The sequence below is a fragment of the Dipodomys spectabilis genome, unplaced genomic scaffold (assembly GCF_019054845.1).
Source record: "Dipodomys spectabilis isolate Male_0828 unplaced genomic scaffold, ASM1905484v1 ptg000018l, whole genome shotgun sequence".
Lineage (NCBI taxonomy): Eukaryota > Metazoa > Chordata > Mammalia > Rodentia > Heteromyidae > Dipodomys > Dipodomys spectabilis.
The window spans coordinates 21370656-21390510 of NW_024870695.1; the positions used below are offsets into that span (position 1 = coordinate 21370656).

The 19855-nt window shown below is 44.2% G+C and overlaps 1 protein-coding gene across 6 annotated transcripts in view; it reads left to right on the forward strand.

The window, feature by feature from the left end:
- Positions 1-19855, forward strand: part of Msi2 (musashi RNA binding protein 2) — a 369453-nt gene that overhangs the window by 128928 nt on the left and 220670 nt on the right. For all 6 annotated transcript variants that reach the window (XM_042670695.1, XM_042670704.1, XM_042670685.1 and 3 more), the window contains exon 6: positions 7637-7729. In XM_042670695.1, the coding sequence (XP_042526629.1) occupies positions 7637-7729 (93 nt within the window). The remainder of the gene's footprint in view (positions 1-7636; positions 7730-19855) is intronic.

Sequence of the window (19855 nt, forward strand, 5' to 3'; positions counted from 1 at the left end):
TACGAGCTTTTTGGTTTGAAATATGTTTTAATTTCCCTTGAGTTAGGTACCTAGGGTGGAATCGCTGGGCCATAGGATAAGTATGTCCAGTCATTTAAGAAGCAACCTGGCTTTTCCAGAGCAACTTAGCTACTTTGTATGTTTCTACTAGTGACATCTGGCCTGTCATTTTTACATCTTCACTTGAACATTTAAAGGAGCAAAGATAATTTGCTTCTCATAGTGCCCTTAGTTGTCCCTTGTCCCTTTTCCCCATCTGTGTCTTTCTGTTGGGAAGAGAGAAGTCAACACCATCAGTAATGGAAGTGCCAGAGCCTTCCATGAATAGAGGAGGTGGGGTTTTTGTTATCCATGATGTAACTCCTTAGAGCTGTTCACCTTGGGTGTTTTTTCTTTGTCCAGAGGAGAGGCTGAGACCTGTTGCTGAATTGCATGAGGTAACTTGTGGGAAGAGCAGAGCTCAGGCCTGGCTCACTGAGGGTCTGGAATGAGGGAAGAGAACTCCAGGCATGGAAGAAACATCAGGCAAACGGACTTTTCCATAGGGAAGATGGCCTTTCCCATCTGTATCCATCTGTATGAGGCAGCAGTCTGTCCATATATAAACCCTGGCCCTTCCTTTGTCATCATGTGTTTATAAGGAATTGCCTTCCTCTTCAGTGTTTGTCTGTCTCTTCTTACAGTTTCTCTGTTTTCCCATATTTTAAGGTAGAGACACTCATGCTCCCTATGGCCTCTGTTAGAGTAGGACACAAGCAGTGTAAGAACTGCCTCCTTGAGGAGGTAGACTCCTCACATTGCCACAGTGTGGAGTGATATTCTCCTCCCCATCAAAGGAGAGCTTCTCTGTGGCACTGGTTTCAGTGGCACTAAGAAAGGGTGACACAGTGGTGTCCTCGGGTCTCTCTTGATTAGATTTCTGGAACCCTGGGATAGGTCACTACACACAGGGTAGATTAGGCAAATGGGAGTCCAGAATCTAATGGCAGCAGATTGCTGTGCAGGATCTGAGGAAAATCTGTTCTGTACCTCTGCAGGTCTCTGTTAGTTGGTGGTGGTCTTGAGCATATCGCTTGTAGACGATCATTCTGTCTCTCTATCATCACATGACCACCCTTTCCCTGTGTGTCCTCTCCTCCTCTTATAAGGACATCAGTCACTGGATTTATAATCCACCTTACATCCACAGTGATGTTACCACAAGATTGCTTATTATATCTGAAAACAATGAATAATGTAACATGAACTTTGTCACTGTCCAATTCAAACTTTTTTTTCCTGCATGATCATAAAAACACTTGAAGATTATCAGTACCTGATCTGTCTTACAGTGTGACATGCTAGGTGAGTGTGACACTGGATTCAGAGGCTGTGGTGGCAGTGCATGGATGGGTCATTGAAGGTGATTACTATACTACTAATATTTCCAGGCCTGTACTATTGGAGCTAAGTTCTCCCCTTCCACTTCTTTTTTTTTTTTTTTTGCCGGTCATGGGGCCTGAACTCTGGGCCTGGGTGCTGTCCTTCAGCTCTTCAGCTCAAGGCTAGTGCTCTACCACTGGAGCCACAGCGCCACTTCCGGTTTTTTCTTTTTATGTGGTGCTGAGAAATCGAACCCAGGGCCTCATGCTTGCACTCTACCGCTGAGCCACCTTCCCAGCTCCCCCTTCCACTTCTTAAGAATAGATTTTCTGGGCTTGGAAGGTGGCTCAATGGTAGAGTGCTTGCCTTGCATGTATGAGGCCTTGGGTTCAATTCCTCAGCACCACATAAGCAGAAAAAAGCCAGAAGTGGCGCTGTGGCTCAAGTGGTAGAGCACTAGCTTTGAGCTGAAGAGCTGAGGGACAGCGCCCAGGCCCAGAGTTCAGGCCCCAGGACCGACCCCCCCCCCCCCAATAGCTTTTCTAACCTTCCATCCCATTCTGCTTTTCTCCCCCCTCCCCATCTTACTGTCTCTCTCTCTCCCCCTCTCTCCTCTCCTCCCTCTCACATTTGTTTTAAACTTTTTTTTTTTTTTTTGTGAATACAAGCAGTGATCCTATTCTGAGTGATCCATCTTCTAGATGGAAGCAATCTTTAACAAGAATTTCTTAAGTTTTAAAAAAGAAAACAACCTAGCAGAGTGCTGGTGGCTCATACCTGTAATCCTAGCTACTCTGGAGGCTGAGATCTGAGGGTTGTGGTTCAAAGCCAGCCTGGGCAGGAAAGGCCGAGAGACTCTTTATCTCCAGTAAGCTACCAGAAAACCGGAAGTGGCACTGTGGCTCAAGTGGTAGAGTGCTTGCCTTGAGCTGAAGAGCTGAGGAACAGTGCCTAGGCCCAGAGTTCAAGCCTCGCAACCAACTAAAAAAAAACAACAAAACAAGAAAAATCCCAAACAGCCCAACTCCCACTCTAGTTCTTAGGCTGGCGGCAGGAAGGTTTTGCAGCTGTTGTTAGCATCTGACTCTGGCCGCTGCTTAGGTATAAACAGCATTTTTCTGAAGTGGTACAGGTGTAGGAGCCTTTGTTAAGAGCAGTGGTGTTTATATAAATTACGAATCTCCAGGCACAACTTTGTGGCAAGGGTTTGTGAGTGTGTGACTGCTCACTGCACACACACACACACACGCACACACACACCACTCACAACCACCTTACCTCCAACCACCTTACTTCCCTGAGTGAGACCTATACCATAAATGGAGGGCTTCTTGGAGTGCCAGAGTTGGGTGGTATCACTGCTTGTGTAAAGCACTCATACTGGAAGCTTTCCTGCATCCCTTTCACCACAAACTCAGGGAGAGATGTTTGAGAGTTTCCTAGTCACTAGATTTTGGGCTGTGTGCACTCAAAGCATGTGGATGGCCCCTTCCTCTGAGCATTGTGGTGTGCAGTAGCCAGTACCCCTGTACTGGTTAAGTACCGCAGAGGTGTCAGGTGCCTAGTGCAGGAAGGAAACAAAGGTGACTTCATTGGGTGGAAAGGATTTTTCTGTGTGCTGGTCCTGGAGTTTGAACACACTGTCCTTTGCTTTTTTGGAGGGGCGGGGGTGTTCAGGGCTGATATTGGAGATAAGAGTCTCTCATGGGCTTTTGTGCCCAGGCTGGCTTTATATCACTATCCTCAGATCTCAGCCTCCTGAGTAGCTAAGGTTACAGGAGTGAACTATCAGTGCCTAGCAGAAAAATTTTTTCTTGTAACCCAGAGAAGCATAGAGCCTAGGAGCTGGCAAGTACCTTCTCCTTGCCCACTTTTCCCAAGGTCAGAAGGTCAGATGTGTGTGAGGAGGAGCATTGGATAGTTCCAGACTTGAGGATGAGAGTTACTCTGAATACCCACAGACATTTCACTATGCATACACACGTACTTGTGTGCAGACTCACACATGCACCAAGCTTGTATGATGTCAGTTTACTTCCACTGAGGGTGGATATCCCAGCACCATTCCCTCCCTGTCTTTCTCAGTAGCCATGGAAATGGAAGGGAAACAGAGAGAAGAATGTGATTCTAGGGTCTTCTGCTTCCTCTTGTGAGTCTCACCAGAATGCAAATCACCAAGCAGTCCACACTCCATTTGGCAGTGATGGCATTAGGACTCACGAAGTTGATCATCCCTACTTCCCCTTCTCTCCTGTGGCCCTGGCAGGAGAGGTCACCATGCACAGCACCCTGACTCCCCCAGCTGTGCTCCCCTCTTCAAAGCCACAGCATCAGTGAGCAGCTAACCAAGTGTCACACATCTTCCCACTGGCCTTTTCACGTCTGGAAGGTTTTGATTAAGCAGGTTCTCTTTAGTGTGTACGTAGTAGGATCTGTCACTGCCTCTGAGCTGGTTCCTGGAGAGGATGTTTTCAGAAACGCAGACACTTTGGTACACTGTCTTGGACCTGGAATTTCTCATCCTTCCAAAAAGAGTATTTTAAAGGCTTCTTTTTCCCCTTTTCTTTTTTCTTTTTTTGGCAGGGTGGTTGGATCTGTAGATTTACAGCTGGGTATCTGCCTCTGTGTTTAGGACTCTGTGATGGCATGTTTATGGCTGGTTGAAAGGTGATGGTGGAAGATGTATGAAGAGATTCTTTCATTGGACCGTTTTCTGGGGAATGAATGTTCTGTTGCTTTTCTGTGACATGGAGTGAAGACATGGTGGTCCACATGAATGTTGGGAATGCAGCAGAGCCTTCTCTGTCTCAGCTGCTTCTGAGCAATGTATATAAAGGGGGCCCGGGCTTCCTTTCATAGACGGCCTCTCCAGAGGTGCTATCAGTCCAGGCTCCCATCAGCAAATGTGTGTAGATCATGGTAGTGTTTCCTTACAGATATTTAATTACTTGTCTGTATTGGGGTTAATAAAAAGAAAGAAATGGAAAATCTGAAATTAGCTATTGGGAGTCTCAGCAGCTTTGGTGCTATGTGGAGATGCAGTGTTTTTGAAATTATAGTGGAAGAGAGTAGAGCAGTGGGAGTTGGGTTTTCTAAGCTTAGTGCTGCACATTTTGTCTGAATGTAAAGGGATGAATCCAGTATCTAGCTGTGGATTCCACTACAGTAACCATTTATTTCTCATCTCCACATGCCCTGCTAGACTCTTAGGCATATGATATTTAATTTAGCCCTCATGGGAACCTTGTGTAGTGGGCTAATTATTATGTCTTCATTTGATAGTGAGCTGAATTCCACATTCTGTGAGAATGTAAAGCACCGGCACCTAGCACTTATGTATCTGTTGAGTGAATACATTGAGAAAGTTAGGTTAGTAAAATTTGGTGATTAGTGAGTATAGGAAGAGACTTCAACATGTTAGCTTTTCTTATAGCCTTGACAGGATACTGGTCGTAAACAACTTCAATGAGGAAGGATTTGTTGGGTGCTGCTAGCTCACCCCTGTAATAATCCTTAACTACTCAGGAGACTGAGATCTGAGGATCCTGGCTTGAAGTCAGCCCAGGCAGAAAAGTCTGAGACTCTTATTAACCAGCAAAAAGCCAGAAGTGGAGATGTGGCTCATGTGTTAAAGTACTTCTGTGAATGAAAAAGCCAAGTGAGAGCATGGATCCCTGAGTTCAAGTCCCAGTTACTGGCCCTCCCAAAATAAATTTCCTCCTCCCCCGGGCAGGTTAGAGGTTTCAGTCTGTCCTGGCAGGAGGGACATGGGTGAGAGCAGCAGCTTACATTGTAGTAATCAGGAAGGAGACAGCTAGAGGGAAAAAGAAAGAGGCTACTTGCTTGTGTTAGCTACCTTTTTATTTCCACTTCCATGCCATCTAGCTCCCAAGCCTATTGTGTGGTGCCACCCACATTCAGGATGGTTCTTTCCCCCTCATATATTGCCCCACATATCAATCATCTCTGAGATGCTGTCATAGAAACACAAATGAACTTTACTAATCTCTTAGGCATCTGTCAATCTAATCAAATTGACAAGATTAACCATCACAAGGCCTGATGGAATTTCACCATTAAGGTGACCTTGATCTTCCAGGGGGTACTTTATGTATGGATAAAAAAGGAGGATAGACAGAAGGAGCAGGAGTAGAACATGAGGATCTTGGAAGCTTTGGTGGTAGGGGACACTGGCAGGGTGGTTGAAGAATGTTCTCACTTAAATCACTTTGGCTCATATCCCAAAAGAGATGGCAACCAGTAAACAGGGCTTTAACAGGCAAGCAAGTGGTGGTACACTCTTCATAGGCAGCAGGAAGAAGGCAAGAGACAATATGGTCATTAGGACACCTTAAAACAGTGTAGAAAGTCCATTACAAGGGTCTTCTAGTTTAGGATCAGCCTGTGGGTTATAGTGACATATGTGCCCCTAGTACCCTCTGTGCCTCTAGTATCACTCAGGTGATCTGTTGGAAGTGGGTTGGTTTATTCATGCACTCAGCAAACATGCCAAGCATCCCGGTAAGGCCTGTGAACCCTCAGGCAGCCACAACCCATCTATTGTAGTTTCCTGTATCCTGCCATAATCAGTGTAGATGGCATTTGTTTTCATTATAGGTATTCAGATGGCACTCACTGTATTTTTAGATCTTTTAAATTTTTTTCAGTTTTGTTTAATTTTTGTTTTTAATTATTTTTACTTTTGGACACATAGGGTCTTCTTGCTCTGTAGTCCAGGTTGATCTGGAACCTCACAGTCCTCTTCAGTGCTAGGATTAGAAACGTGCTGCCACCTGACCACAGTTTTTAATTTTGACATTAAGCCCAGCATAACAGCCTAAACTAAATCTTTAGAGCTGAGTTTATTTCCTTAATTTTTGGCTCTTGCATGTAAAATGTTTAATCTCTGCTCTGAGCAGAGATTTTACTTTGGAACTGGTGGGACTCTAAAATGTGACTATATTTGCTTATTTTTCCTCCATGAACCATTCAGAGTGGGTAGTGTCCGACCTTGTGCTTAGCATTGAAGAGGATTCTTCAGGGAGTCAGAAGTCTAGACCATGTGGAGAAGGAAGTCATTTGGCAAGAGGGAGGTTGGTGTGGAACAATGGGTGCTGCTGGCAGGCTATGGATCCGATGCTTAGAGGTTTCAGAGGAGAGCAGAGTAGCTTCTGGCTGGGATAGCAAGTAAACAGTATAAATTTTGGAGACGGTCATGGGACCTTGGAGGATAGTTACAACTTGCCAGGGGAAGACTTAGGCCTGGAGAGACATTCCAAGAAGAAAGTTCTGTGAGCGCAGAGGTGTGTTGATCTGGGGATTACCAGGACTTAACTAGGGTGTAGGGTGAATCAAGGTGAGTTATGAAAAATTTGGAGAGGAAAGAGCAGCTACAGCACTTGCAGGGTGGTCTCCAGGTGTGAGGTTGGCATCTACCTTGTGTATGGACATATACCAGCATCAGAACAGCTGAGCACAGACAGACCTCACCAAGCTTTGAATTATATGTACAGTTCTTTTTTTTTTTTTTTTAATTTAGTGGAACTAAATTTGAACTCAAGACCTTGTGCTCACATTGTGGGGTAGATGTTCTACCAGTTGAGCCATACCCCCAACTCTTTCTTATGCTTTTTAGTCTTATGCTTTTGTAGTCTTGTTTTCTTGTGGTTTTTTTTTTTTTTTTTTTCTACCAGAGTTGTCCTGGACTTTGATCTTTCTCTAAGAAAGTGCCCACTGATGAAGTTGAGATGATAGAAATGTGCCATCATATCTGGCTTGTTGATTGAGATGGGCTGGTCTTGCTAGTTTTTTGCTCCCAGTCTCCACCTCCCCAATAGCTGGGATTACAGGCTTATGTATACAATTGTTATTGCACACATTTTGGGGGGATACATTCTCAGCAGCAGGTTTTATGATGTTAGCTGTGTTTTATCTGCATCTCTTATATTGAAAATAGTCTGAGTTTTTTTTTTGTGTGTGTGTGTTTTTGTTTTTGGGCTACATACTAGTGCATTAGAGTGATGCTACATCTTGGGATCCCAATGATCCCAAGTCTACTCTGTCAGTAGGGACTTTCTTCATTCTGGCAGACAGAATGCCTAAGATATGCACAGCAGCATTCTTAGATATTGAATGGCTTGGTCCGTGCTGCCTTCATAGATTTCAAATTGCCTTTCTACAGAAAGGTGGAGTGGGGCATGTTTTTCAGAATCTTATCAAGCATTGCTTCAGATAACCTGGTTAACCTGTGTCGTCCTCTTGTCATTTCTTGCAGATGGTCACAAGAACAAAGAAAATATTTGTAGGCGGATTATCTGCGAACACCGTAGTGGAAGATGTAAAGCAATACTTTGAGCAATTTGGCAAGGTAAGTGCTGTGAGTGGGTTGGGTAGCACAGTTCAAAGGAAGCTAGCTGATTGGTCTTTAGGAGTAGCAATCATGGCCCTGCTTTTGCCATAGCTGTGTCTTTAAGAATCTTGTCCTTGAACTTATCACCATTGACTTTCTGCAGGAACCACTATGGAAACGTCTGGGATGGGATCAGCCTGATTCCCCATGAGCCTGCAGGACCAGGCAGAGTGGCCTTTCAACATGGTTTTGCTAACATTTGATGGCTGCATGGGGCCTGGGGTAGGGCCGTAGGGCTGTGACTGACTCACAGCCTGTATACTGGTGCTAGCTTCCTTATTCTATGCTTTTCTGGAAAATGCATTGATAGATGAGGCTCCTTGGGGCTCTTGGCAGCTGAATACTCTCTGTCAAGTGCAGGAGACTCAGGAAAAAAGTTGGCTGTACCCAACATCTGTACCAGTCTGTACCTGGTGTTCTCTGACCTGAGGGCCCATGAGACAGCAGCAGAATGGTGCTCTGGGCTCTGCTGATGGAATAGGCTGGGCACTGGAGCCTCAAATCCACCAAGAAATGGAAGGTGAGAAGGTATACATATGACACATGGAGAATCACAGACAGACAGACAGACAGACAGACAGACAGACAGACAGACAGACATCAGGGACTTCCATAGGTGATTAATGTGACTTCTTTCTAGTTGGTGGAGAGAGACTATGTCTTGGCAGGTGTGTTTTTCCTGAGGACCTTTGTTCCTTCCCCTGTTGGCCCAGGGGGATGATCTCTTTTGCTCTTTGTAAAATCTCCCTCTGTGGCTCCTGCAGAAACCCCAGTCCCAAGGAGGGTGGCAGGTGACCCACAGACCTAGCCCTTTACTTCCTGCATCTTTGAGACCAGCTCTTTCCACACAGGTCTGCCTTTCTCGCTAAAGGGCTAATACAGCAGAGCACTGTGACATTCTGGGAAAATGTGGTGCCTGTTCTACCCTCATCACTCATTTATTTACTCCCACATTAGCTGTCATGCTTGCCACGGGCAGGACAAGGGCACCACCTCCCACTGGCCAGCGGCGGGAAGGTTCTGTGCTTTCAGCTTGTTTGCCTAGGGCGATGGGCATCTATGACACCATCCCCAGGTTTATCTGTTTATGAGCCACTGTCTGGGATGAGGGCCATGACCTTTATTTAGCTTTGAAATGGAGATTTTCTCTGTCTCTGGTGTTAATCAATTTCTGCATGAGTATGAGACCATGCAACAAGGTGAAACCAGCCCTTTCCAGCCATGCTGTGCATTTGAAATGGCACTGACTTGCCCACCTAGATGGGTTTTGAAAGATGCCTTCTCCACAGCTCTTTCTGACACTGCCAGTTGGAAGTCTATTCATTTTGGCTGGTTCTAGGGAACAGCTAAATGTGCCAGGGACCATGCACTTTTCAGTACTTCTCTCTCCAAGACAGATTTAAGGTACAAGGGGATTTGTCCATCACCTGGCCCCACCCTGCCTGAGGGAGAAGGTTGGAAATAATTAAATGAGACAAGTCCATCTTATATAATGGAAAGATCTGGAGGGTGATTCGTCTTTCTGCCTTTAAAACAAGTCCAGGGGTAGTGTTTGCAAACATGAGGTGGGATTATTTTTCAAGCCATAACCTGCCTTGGAATCTCCTGGGCCTCTTTTTTTGCTGGTGTCAAAGAAGTTGATGTTGCCTAGATGAGTTGTTAAGAGTATTCCTAACAGGTCTGGGCTTGTCAACAGACACCATGTATCTGTATGTCCCCCAATCTTTGTTTCCTCCTCTTCTCCTTTTCTCTCTCTTCCCTTCTGTCTGTCTTTCCATTGTTTCTCATTAACACCTATAATTGTGACCCAGAATGTCAGTGGCGCAATGCCCTGCAAGTCTCAGCCATGGCCATGGCTGCTTTCGTCACTTCCCTGAGAACACTTGTCCTTTTGTGTGGGAAACAGTCACAAACCATCTTCTCTGGCATGGCACTTGGTGGGTCTGATGCTGCCCAGTTAATTGTGCAGTAGTGTTTGTGCATGCTGGCAGGATGTGTTAACTGATCAAGTGTTTCATTAAAGGACTAAGGAGGCTTTTGAGCGTATCAAAACCCACAATATTCTTTCTGCTCACATGTTACCAGCTTATCTCACATATATGCTCTGTGTATTATCTGGGTCTGCCTTCAGAAGAGCTTGCTTCTCATTCCCTGTAGCAAATGTTAGGTCTGTGGCCCCTTGCGCAGGCTCACCTCTCAGGATTCTGGTGTAATTTGTTTGACTTCAGAATGATCAAAGCAAGGAAAGGCTGCTGCTAGGCCTTGGAGCCATCAATAAATCCAGCAACTGTGAAAGAAGGTAACAGATAAGTTGACAATCTGACTCTACCTTTCAATAGTATATATTCTGGTTGAAGGAGGTGACTTGTATGCACATGTGCACACATGTGGGCGCACACACACATACATATGTACTTGTTCTTGTGTGAATATACTCAGATATAAGTGCACTCATATGTATATATTCACGTTCCTAAGTCTGCAGTTGTTTTGGGCTACCCTTCGTACCAACTGCAAGTTAGTAAGATGTAATTTTATTATTTATAAAAAGAGCTGAACTCTGGACCAGGCCATTTACTTGTTTTAATTTTTCTTTAGGAGGCCAGTGGTGGTGTTTTCACATTGCAGGTTGTTAAATGGCCTCTCAGTATGGTTATATCTTGGACTTAATGTCATAGCTTTCTGAGAGGTAGAGTTGGATACAGAAACTCATATCTCCCAAAGAAGCCTGTTCATCTGATAACAGAACCTGGACATTGCTCTTTTCCAACCTTTAATCAGTCCCTAGGATATTTGTAGGATGGATGGCTGCAGATGAGAGAAAGGCCTGGTGTCCATTTGGAGGGCCTAGGAACAGTGCCTGCCTGTACAGTGGAAATCAGTGTCGTCCAGGTCATTTGGTGACCTGGTAAGGGCCAGGGAGGATAAGATTCAGCCAAACTCAGCTAGCTAAGCAGTATATAAGCCAAAATTCCTATGCTGCTTCCATTCTCTCCAAGTCTAGAACTTTCAATTGTCTCTGCAGCCTCCACACTGGGTATGCCACCTTCTAGGTTTCCCTTCCTGTCACTCTGTTGTCCCTTCTCTTCCTGTCTGAAGTGTCAGCTGCTCCAACTGTGTGTTTCAGGTGCAGGGAAGATGGGTTAGACTGTTATCAAGGGGCCAAGCTAAAGGAGTTTAAATATGTCATTACTGAAAGTGGAGTGGGTTCAGAATGACATACCAAGGGCTTTAAATAACTCAGATTGGAGGCTTATTGTGCTTTCTTCCACCTTCCTCCCAGAAGGTTAGGGACACTTACATTTAACATGAAATTGTGAGGTAAGGCCCCTGGTGTAAGGATAACTTAGATGGCTGCCTTCCCTCTGGGTAGCTGTTCTGATGTCTGCCTTGGAGCAAGGTAAGTTGTTCAGGCCATCATGTTGGGACTAACGTGATACCCTGGGACAGGTTATTTCTGTGCTGGCCTTGGTTTCTTTTCTGAAGGAAGAGATTGAAAACTTGTAAAGGGCTAGAGTAGTAAATATTTCTGCCTTGCAAACTGTATTGTCTCTGTTGCAACTTCTTGCAAATGTTGCTGTAGGGAGCAAACAACCAACATATAAACAGACAAGGGGTCTGATGATGGAGTTCCAGTAAAACTTTATTCATCAAAAATAGATGAGCTATATTTTGGGGCAAATTTTCTAATCCCTTATTGAATAATTATTCCTAAGATTGGTTTTAAGCTTAAAAAGTCAGTGATGTAGAAATTCTCTAAATATAAATAGATAATATATGATAATTGGGGGTATCTATACAATCCAAAACAATGCATTATGAAGAGTTGTGAACATGTTAGGTAATAACCAAAGAGTCTTAACCATATTAGAGTTTATTTCTGGACTTGATGATGCAGGGAAGAAGGTCATTATTTATAACTGAAATCTTCATCCTGTGTCTAAGACCCAGACAAACCATATGGTTCTGCTATCTCCCTACTGCAAGAACTAGATCTAAATGAATACAACTTGGGATTGCATGGCTCTGATTTTACTCTGAAGATACTTTGTGCTGTGTTGTGATTTTTCTTTATTAAAGTTTATTGTGCTTGGTGCTAAGCTTTTTAGGGATGTTACAATATGCTTCTCAAGGATGTCAGTGAGGTAGGTGCATATCTGTTATGTGGGTGATAGGGAAGAGGCCATTGTTTAACATCTCTGCATACTGGGCAGAGCGTGGATGGTCACTCATTTTTGCATAATATATCCTTTTCCCTTTTACAAAAAAAACTCCTACTTTGACACTAAGGGAGAGCAAGTTCTGTTCATTTGTCAAAAACACTGATGTACAGTAATTTATTTAGCTGCCTTGGTTTCTTAGTGGATATTATCTGCATTTCATGATTCCATACCTACGGAAATGATGCATATATAGGCCATTCCAAAGAATGGCAGGTAAATGATGCTCTGTTATCCTTGTGCAGTCCCAAGCAATGGGATAGACTGCTTTTCAGAATCCACCCAGAAGAGCCCAGCTGGGTAATTAAAGCACTCTAGATCAAAGAAACCCCATGCATTTGAGTTTCCCTCGTTCTTTATCCCTTCAGCAAGGAGGCATTTCTTACATTGCCACTTGTAGGATTTGGAGATCATAGAGAGGCCTTGAAACACTGAGCCTTTTGCCTGGTCACAGATGGAGCAAGAAGTTGTACACCATTCAGCTGCTCCCCAGATGACAGAGCTGCTCAGGTGTGCCCTGGCCTGATAGGTGATGCTCACTTGGTAGGACTCCTGTGAGAGCGAGGCAGCCCACATTTGGAGGTTTCCAATTATACTTCACATGGCGAACTGTGTAATTAGTTTGGAAGACTTATGCTTAGTCATTGGTTTATCCTAATCCGCTTTGGCTTTCCCCAACAACAAAGTGAGCTTATTTTGCTAAGCTGAAATGACTCTGCACCCTTTGTCCTGCCTTTTATTGTCTCATTCCTTTCATTCTGTTTTACTGCCAAAGTTCTGTTTCATTAGGCCTACAAGTCATTTCCAATTCAGTGGGCTGCTACAATCCGGCCTTTATCACTCAGCTGCCCTGGTTCCCATGTTCCTTCTGGGCCAGTGCCCCAGCCTGTGCTTGACATGAGGTCTTTAACCCTTTCCTGGGCCAGCCCATGGTCGTGATGGAAAGAAGAGGTTTGGAAAGTTATAGTCCTGCAGGTGTTATGGAAAAGAGCTCTGTGGAAAGAAGGTGGAAGGTCCTTGGAACTCACTGTGATGGATCTGGCTTGTGTGTTCTGCTGTGGAAGTTAGCTTGAGCTTCAGAGGGTGTTGTTCCAACACTTTATGGGAAAAAAAAAAGTTCTGAGAACCAGAATGAGCTAACTTTTTAACTTGATGATCTCATTTGTTCCACTGGTGTGCAGGAGCCCTGGAGAACATGGGTGCCTGGTATTTTCTAGCCCCAGGTTATAGGTGGAGGTGACAGCAGTATATCCATTCAATACCCCATGTGCGAGGATAGAGATGTCTGGAGGAAAAATGACAAGAGATTTGTGAGAAAATGAATAGGCACACCATCATATTCCTAAAAGTGGACTGTAATCCTGAAGTAGAATGTTACCACTTCCAAAATGTGGTGACACTAAACAGAGCTCAGGACCCTGTATGGCTCTCTCATTCAAGACCTGGGAAACAAAAGTCTGTCTTCCGTTATGGCTGTGAGGCATTTGTTTCTGAAGTGGTTTACGCAGGTGGGTTGACAGGCCTTGCCTGTCACCTGCTGGATGGGCTTCCATGGTAACCATAGCATGAACCACTGGCCATGCTGAGGCTGCTTTGGGGCTTAAAATTTTCTCCTTTGATTGTTGGCTTAGGACAAGACCATCCTTGCCCTGTGCCGTCTTCATTCTCTGGGTTGTGACATGGGAAAAGCTCCCCTCAGCAGATGGTAGAATTCTGTCTCCTTCTTCCACCTCCGTCTTCTAGTCCAGGGGCTAGCTAGCACAGTAATGGGGGGCTCTAGGCTCTGCTGGTAACCAGCCCTCCTTTTAAAATGAACAGCTTTGTGCTTTGCTGGTTACCTTCACCTCCTAGGCCAGTTTCTGCTGTTGAGTTAGCAGAACAAGCACCCTAACCTCCCTTCTCCTAAATCATCATCCTCTCCCTCTCCCTCTCCTTCTCCTTCCCTCCCCCCCCCCCCCCCCCCCCCCCCCGCTTCAGAAAAGATTTCCTAAAATAGCTAGTGGGTTCCCAGGAAAACTTCCCATTTCCCTCTTAGTGTATAAAATATAGCCAGCTGTTGTTAGGCAAAGGCATCAGACATTATTATTGCTCTGTTAGCAGTGTTTTAAAATATACAAATAGAAAAATAGGATGCCTTCTGGGTAGCAAGCTGGGACATCTCTGAGATTATGTTACTCAGAAGCCATGTTTATTTGCATAATAGGTAGAGTCTAGACCCAAACTTTTCTCATTATTTGACTGCATTTCTGTTTAGCTTCATTTTATTTAATTTTTCTGCTTGGCTAAGAGGAGAGAGGCCAAGACTTGAGAAATCTTTGGGAGCAAAGGAGTTAATGAACTTAGTAGTGGGGAGGGGAGGAAAGCAGGAAGAACTTCTACCAGCTTACCTTCCCAGAGTCCTTCTGGAGGCCTGGAAGAGGTCACTTACAATGAGTTGTTAGCATGAGAAAAGAAGGCTTTTTCTCCCTAGATTTTGTTCAGTGGGAACTAAGAGTGTACCAGAAATCACAGTTCACAGGCTGTGCCACTGGGCACAGGAGTGGCTTTTTTGGAAGAGAAAGAAAGCACAGTTCATTTAGACTTGGCATTGCCGTTAATTCATTGTTGGGTATAGTGAACATTGATGTGGAGATTCCTGCCTGTCCACCTCCCCCTGACTCCCCCCCCCCCCCCCGGCCCATAGGATACCCCATTACATGGGTTGTGGATGCTTTTCCTTTTTCCTTCTTTTGTCCTCCCAGAAATGGTCTGTCTGTAGAACTGCCGGATTTGCCAAGTTACTGCCTTGTAAATTTTTACAGCGCTGTATTTTCAGACCCGGTATTTGTGAATTAGCTGAAAGTGGGCTGCCAATCTGTGCTTTATTTACATTCAAAGCCATAATAGTGAAAGCCCCAGAAAAAAAAATGTTAATATTCAGGAAGAGGCAGAAGGGTTGAGTTTCTGACGGTTGCTAACCTCACCACTGCCTTTAAAACCAATCATGAGGCACATGGCTGATATTTAATAGCTTTTAGCTGATTATTTTCCTTCTCCTCCTCTTTCTTTTCTATCCAAGTTGACCTGGGTGTACTTGAGCGGAAATGAAGTCATCCAAATGCTGAATTAGAATAATCACAGGCCTCTAAGAATGAAATGGAAGCAGAGATTAAATGGTAGAGGAAAAGCTGGCATTAATAAGCACCAGGAAAACTTTGCATAAAATAAACAGATTGCGTAGATTGAATTTGTACTGGCTGGTTCAGTTTTTTTCCTGCACTTTTGGTATTGTTTCTGTGGAGCTGAGATATGGACAAAGTAGGTAGGATCTGATTTCCTTAAGGCCATATACCTTCTGCCACCTTAGCAATGGTCCTCTCTTCTTTATGGGTGAGACAGTTTTGTGACTAAGATGTTTCCAGGATGGAAGAATCTGGATGGAGGAGGGTCTGTTACTTTGACAGGTTGGTGATTACTTGTTGAATTCAGGGATCTGAGACAGACAGGAGACAACAAATGGGCAGTCTTACTATTATTGATGGATTTCTCCCAGCAATCTGAGTGGGATTAAGGTAGGGTTGACTGCCTCAGTTTGTCTGGGACTGAGTGGGTTTCCAGGAGTACAGGACTGCAAACTGAAGTGAATTGGTCACCCTAAATGAAGGAAAGGCAGGCAATGTCTAGACACTTGGCTTAACCTCTGATTCTCTGAGAGAGTCAATACTTTTCATGATGCCTCTGGGCAGATTTAAATATTCCTTTGTGTTACAGAACACTTCATACCTTTTATCATGCTGCCTTCCTGATTTATCCCAGCCACAGGGGCCAGAGCTGCCCCGAGCTGCACGGACCCACATTGAATGTTAGATGAGTACTGGGCCTGGAGAAGGAAGGGAAGGGGGACCATAGTGGCCCCCACTGATTTGGAATGTCGTGCGGGGTGGGGGTGGGGCTCCCACTTGGGGATTTCTGTGATTCTCAAAAAAGTAAAAATTCTGCCTCAGTGTAGTAAAAAGTAAACTTCTTGAAGTTAAAGAACAAAGTAAGTAAGGATTTAATTAGATTAAAAGACTCTGCAAAGTGGATTGTTTACAGGAAATTTTTTTTAAAGGTGCTCTGTTGTAGAAGATGTAATTTGTGCAGATGGATTAGTTATAAATTAGAGATTTTTGGATTGTTCAGGTTAATAGTCTTACAATTGGTGGCATTTTCTGGCTTGCTTTAATAGCAGGTTAGTATTCAAAGAATACACTTAAGAAAAATAAGTGTGGAGTGATGAGAGACAGACTTCCTGACCTTCCCAGCTTCCTTCAGGAATGCAGGAAGGGCATGGTTAGCCAAAGGGAAGGGAAGTGCTTCAGTCTTTTCCAGGCAACCTGCAGATTCTCTGAAACTAATATTTTGAGGGCTTATTTCTTTTTAAAGGGTTTATCACCTTTTTAAAAAAAGGCGATCCCATTTACTTTATTGATAGGCCTGTTTAAGAAGCAAAGGAGAAATAGAAAAGATTTATTGACATTATAGTCTTCCATTCCACTTGAGTTGGCATGTGTGTTAAAGCTAGGAAAGGAAAGCTGGGAGAGGCTGTGTGACCTGTTTTAGACCCTTAAGCCAGGTATAAGCAGGGCCCAGGTTCCTATCCACATCTTCTACTGAGAGGGCTTGCTTGCTTTCTCTCTCTCTCTCTCTCTCTCTCTCTCTTTTCATTTTTGGTTTTGTTTTTTAAACTACACCACTTTGCTCATTCTGGTCCTGTGTTTTGATGGCATGGGTTGCCTTGACTAGTAGTTTAAAATGTTACAGAATTATTGTAGCATGTTTTCCTGGAAGGTGACTCATTTTATGACAACGCTGGTTTAACATGTCACAGAGAATAACTATTAGGGCACAAAATAGCTTCTGGTTACACTGACCTGAGTTCTAGGGCCATCCCTCAGTTTACTTCATCATTAAGGTGTAGGAGGGTAGAAAACCTAAGAATCCCTGTTGCTTAACTGCCTTTTTTTTTTTTTTTTGGTCGGTCGTGGGGCCTGAACTCTGGGCCTAGGCGCTGTCCCTCAGCTCTTCAGCTCAAGGCTTGCACTCTCCTACTTGAGCCACAGCACCACTTCTGGCTTTTTCTGCTTATGTGGTGCTGAGGAACCGAACCCAGGGCCTCATGTTTGTAAGGCAAGCACTGTACCACTGAGCCACCTTCCCAGCCCATAGTTGGCCAACTTTTTTATAAAGGGCTTTATCAGTATATATTTTTTTATTATTGTGAAAAACCGTTCAGAGGGGTTACAATTACATGGGCAAGGTAGTGAGTACATTTCTTATCAAGCATTGTTGCCTTCTCCTTTGTTTCCCCTTACCATTCCTTCCCATCCCCTCCCCCTCACCCCATCAGTACTTTTATTTTGTGGCCCAGATGATCTCTTAAACTACTCAGCTCTGTCATTGTATCATGATAAGAGCAAAAGACAATTTGAAAATGGGTGGTTGTGGCTTTGTTCCACTACAATTTTATTTACAAAAACTGAGAGGCAGCTAGATTTGACCAACGGGCTCTTTTGTTAACTCTGTGCTATAGTCTATCTGGCAATGAGGAGTCGGGTGGTTTATATTCTTTCTGTTGTCAAACCCAGCATATCTGGTTTTTTTTTTTCTACTGTAGTTTTCTCTATCTGCAAAATGGGAACATCAGTGATACTTAATGCATAGGATGGCTCTGAGGATTAGGTTCATGAATGCACCTGTAGTTCTTAGCATCCTGCCAGGAACAGAGTAAATATGTGATCAACATTGGAAACATTGGCTGATACTGTTATTTTCACTTCTGAGACCCGGTTCCTTGAGACAGGACTTGTCTCTCCAATCCTTTGTGCCAGGGCAGTAGCCACTACACATAAGCACATGTGTCTACACATGGTTCCATCTTCTCCATCTGTCTGTCCTCTGGTTGAGTTTACCACTCAGTCTTTTGCCCCTCATCCCTACCGCGGGGGAGGGAATGACACAAACTAAAATTCATCCTGGATCCTAGTGTCATTAAGATGTGGACTCTGAGTCTGAGTTGAGTAGTTTTTTGTTGGTGAGTGTTCCTCCAGTCTAGTCCAGCGCTCTGATGCTTTCACTTTGTAAAACGGCCTTTGAGTTTGTTTTCTGGCTATGATGAAAATGTTGAATTAATGTGGGTCAAAGGAGAATTCTTCCTTGGAGCCTGTGGATGAACTCTTTTAACTTTTTTGAATAATTAAACTATTTTTTGGGGGGAGAGAGGGTAGAAGATGTTATCTGGAAATTGTCCCAGTATCACTTAGCTGATGTTTATTAAAATACATTTAAATATATCGATCCACTAATGCGTTTAATGCATTTATTTTGCCTCGGGGAGAGCTTTTCACATCCTCATTTATGTTTTCTTGCCTTTTCTTTTACATATGATTCTCATCAGCTTGCTTTTCTGGCTCCTTTTGAATTTATAGCAGATATTAAAGGGTGGGAAGATGTTAATAAACTTGGTGTAAAGCAGGAGGAAGAAAAAGCTATAAAAACAAAAGAGCCTTTGCTCTTAAAAGGCTCCACATTGTGGGAGTGTTTAGTGCAGGGGAACAGTCGTCTTTCCTCATTAGGCCCCCAAAGTATTACTTCTGCAGCCTGCAACCTCTGTTGTTAGTGAATTTGCTCACAGATTCATTCATCTGGTTTTGAGTTCCATCTACTGAATGGCAGGTCCTGAGCTAGGAGCTAAGTTTCATCATGAAACACGTCAGCAAGATCTCTGCTTTCTCATAGTGTAAATTTTAACATGGGGTAAGATGGGAGAAGGACTAAAAACAATCTCAGATTGTGCCATAGAGCAAACAAACCAGGGGCAGAGAAGATCCTTAATGGGATCTTCTTGGTTTACCAAGAACAAAGTCAAATTTGCCTCTACTAGGCTGTACATCCACCCAGGTGAGGCTGGGGCTGTGTACTGCCCACAAATACCAGGACTGGCCAGGGCCTGGGCAGGAGTTAGTGGTCTGTGTTTATAGACCACAATAATATGATGAATGGGCCCTCTGTATCAGAGGGCAAGTCTGTGCCAGTTGTTGAAGGATTTTTAAATAGTAAAATTAATACAATTTTTCTTCTGCTCTGTGTGTGTGTGTGTGTGTGTGTGCGCGCGCACGCATGCGCACGTGAGCATACACATGTACCAGTCCTGGGGCTTGAACTCAGGGCCTGGGCACTGACCCTGAGCTTTTGTGCTCAAAGCTAGAGCTCTGCTACTGGAACTACCATCCCACTTTTGGTGTTTTGGTGGTTAGAGTCTCCTGTCTGGAAGTCCTCCTGTCTGGGCTGAACCATGATCCTTGGATCTCATCCCTCTGAGTAGCTAGGGTTACAGGCATGAGCCACTGGTGCCTGGCAGTTTATTTCTTTTTAAAAATAGGCTCTAAGAGAACATAGTCAACTATTTGGAGCACTTCTTATGTGGCCCCAGTTATTCCCTTCTTAGGGCAAGTGAGCTAGCTATATGTGCCCTCTAGTTAAATCTTTGTAGCACCATGGCAGTACTAGGCATAGTCAACTAGTTGGCAAGGCCCTTCCAGCCCAGGTAAACTCTCAGACAAGTCTTGGTGTAGAGGGTAGACACCCAGCTGCCCAGAGGGAAGTGTGTGTATGTGTACACATGTGTGTGTACACATGTATGTGTACACGTGTGGATATACACTGAGTCTTGAACTCAGGACCTGGGTGTTGTCCCTTAGCTCTTTGCCCAAGGCTGGCATTCTACCATTTGAGCCACAGCTCCACTTCTAGCTTTTTGCTATAAATAAGAGTCTCATGGATTTTTTTGCCCAGGCTGGCTTTGAACCTCAAAGGTCTCAGCCTCCTGAGTAGCTAGGATTACAGG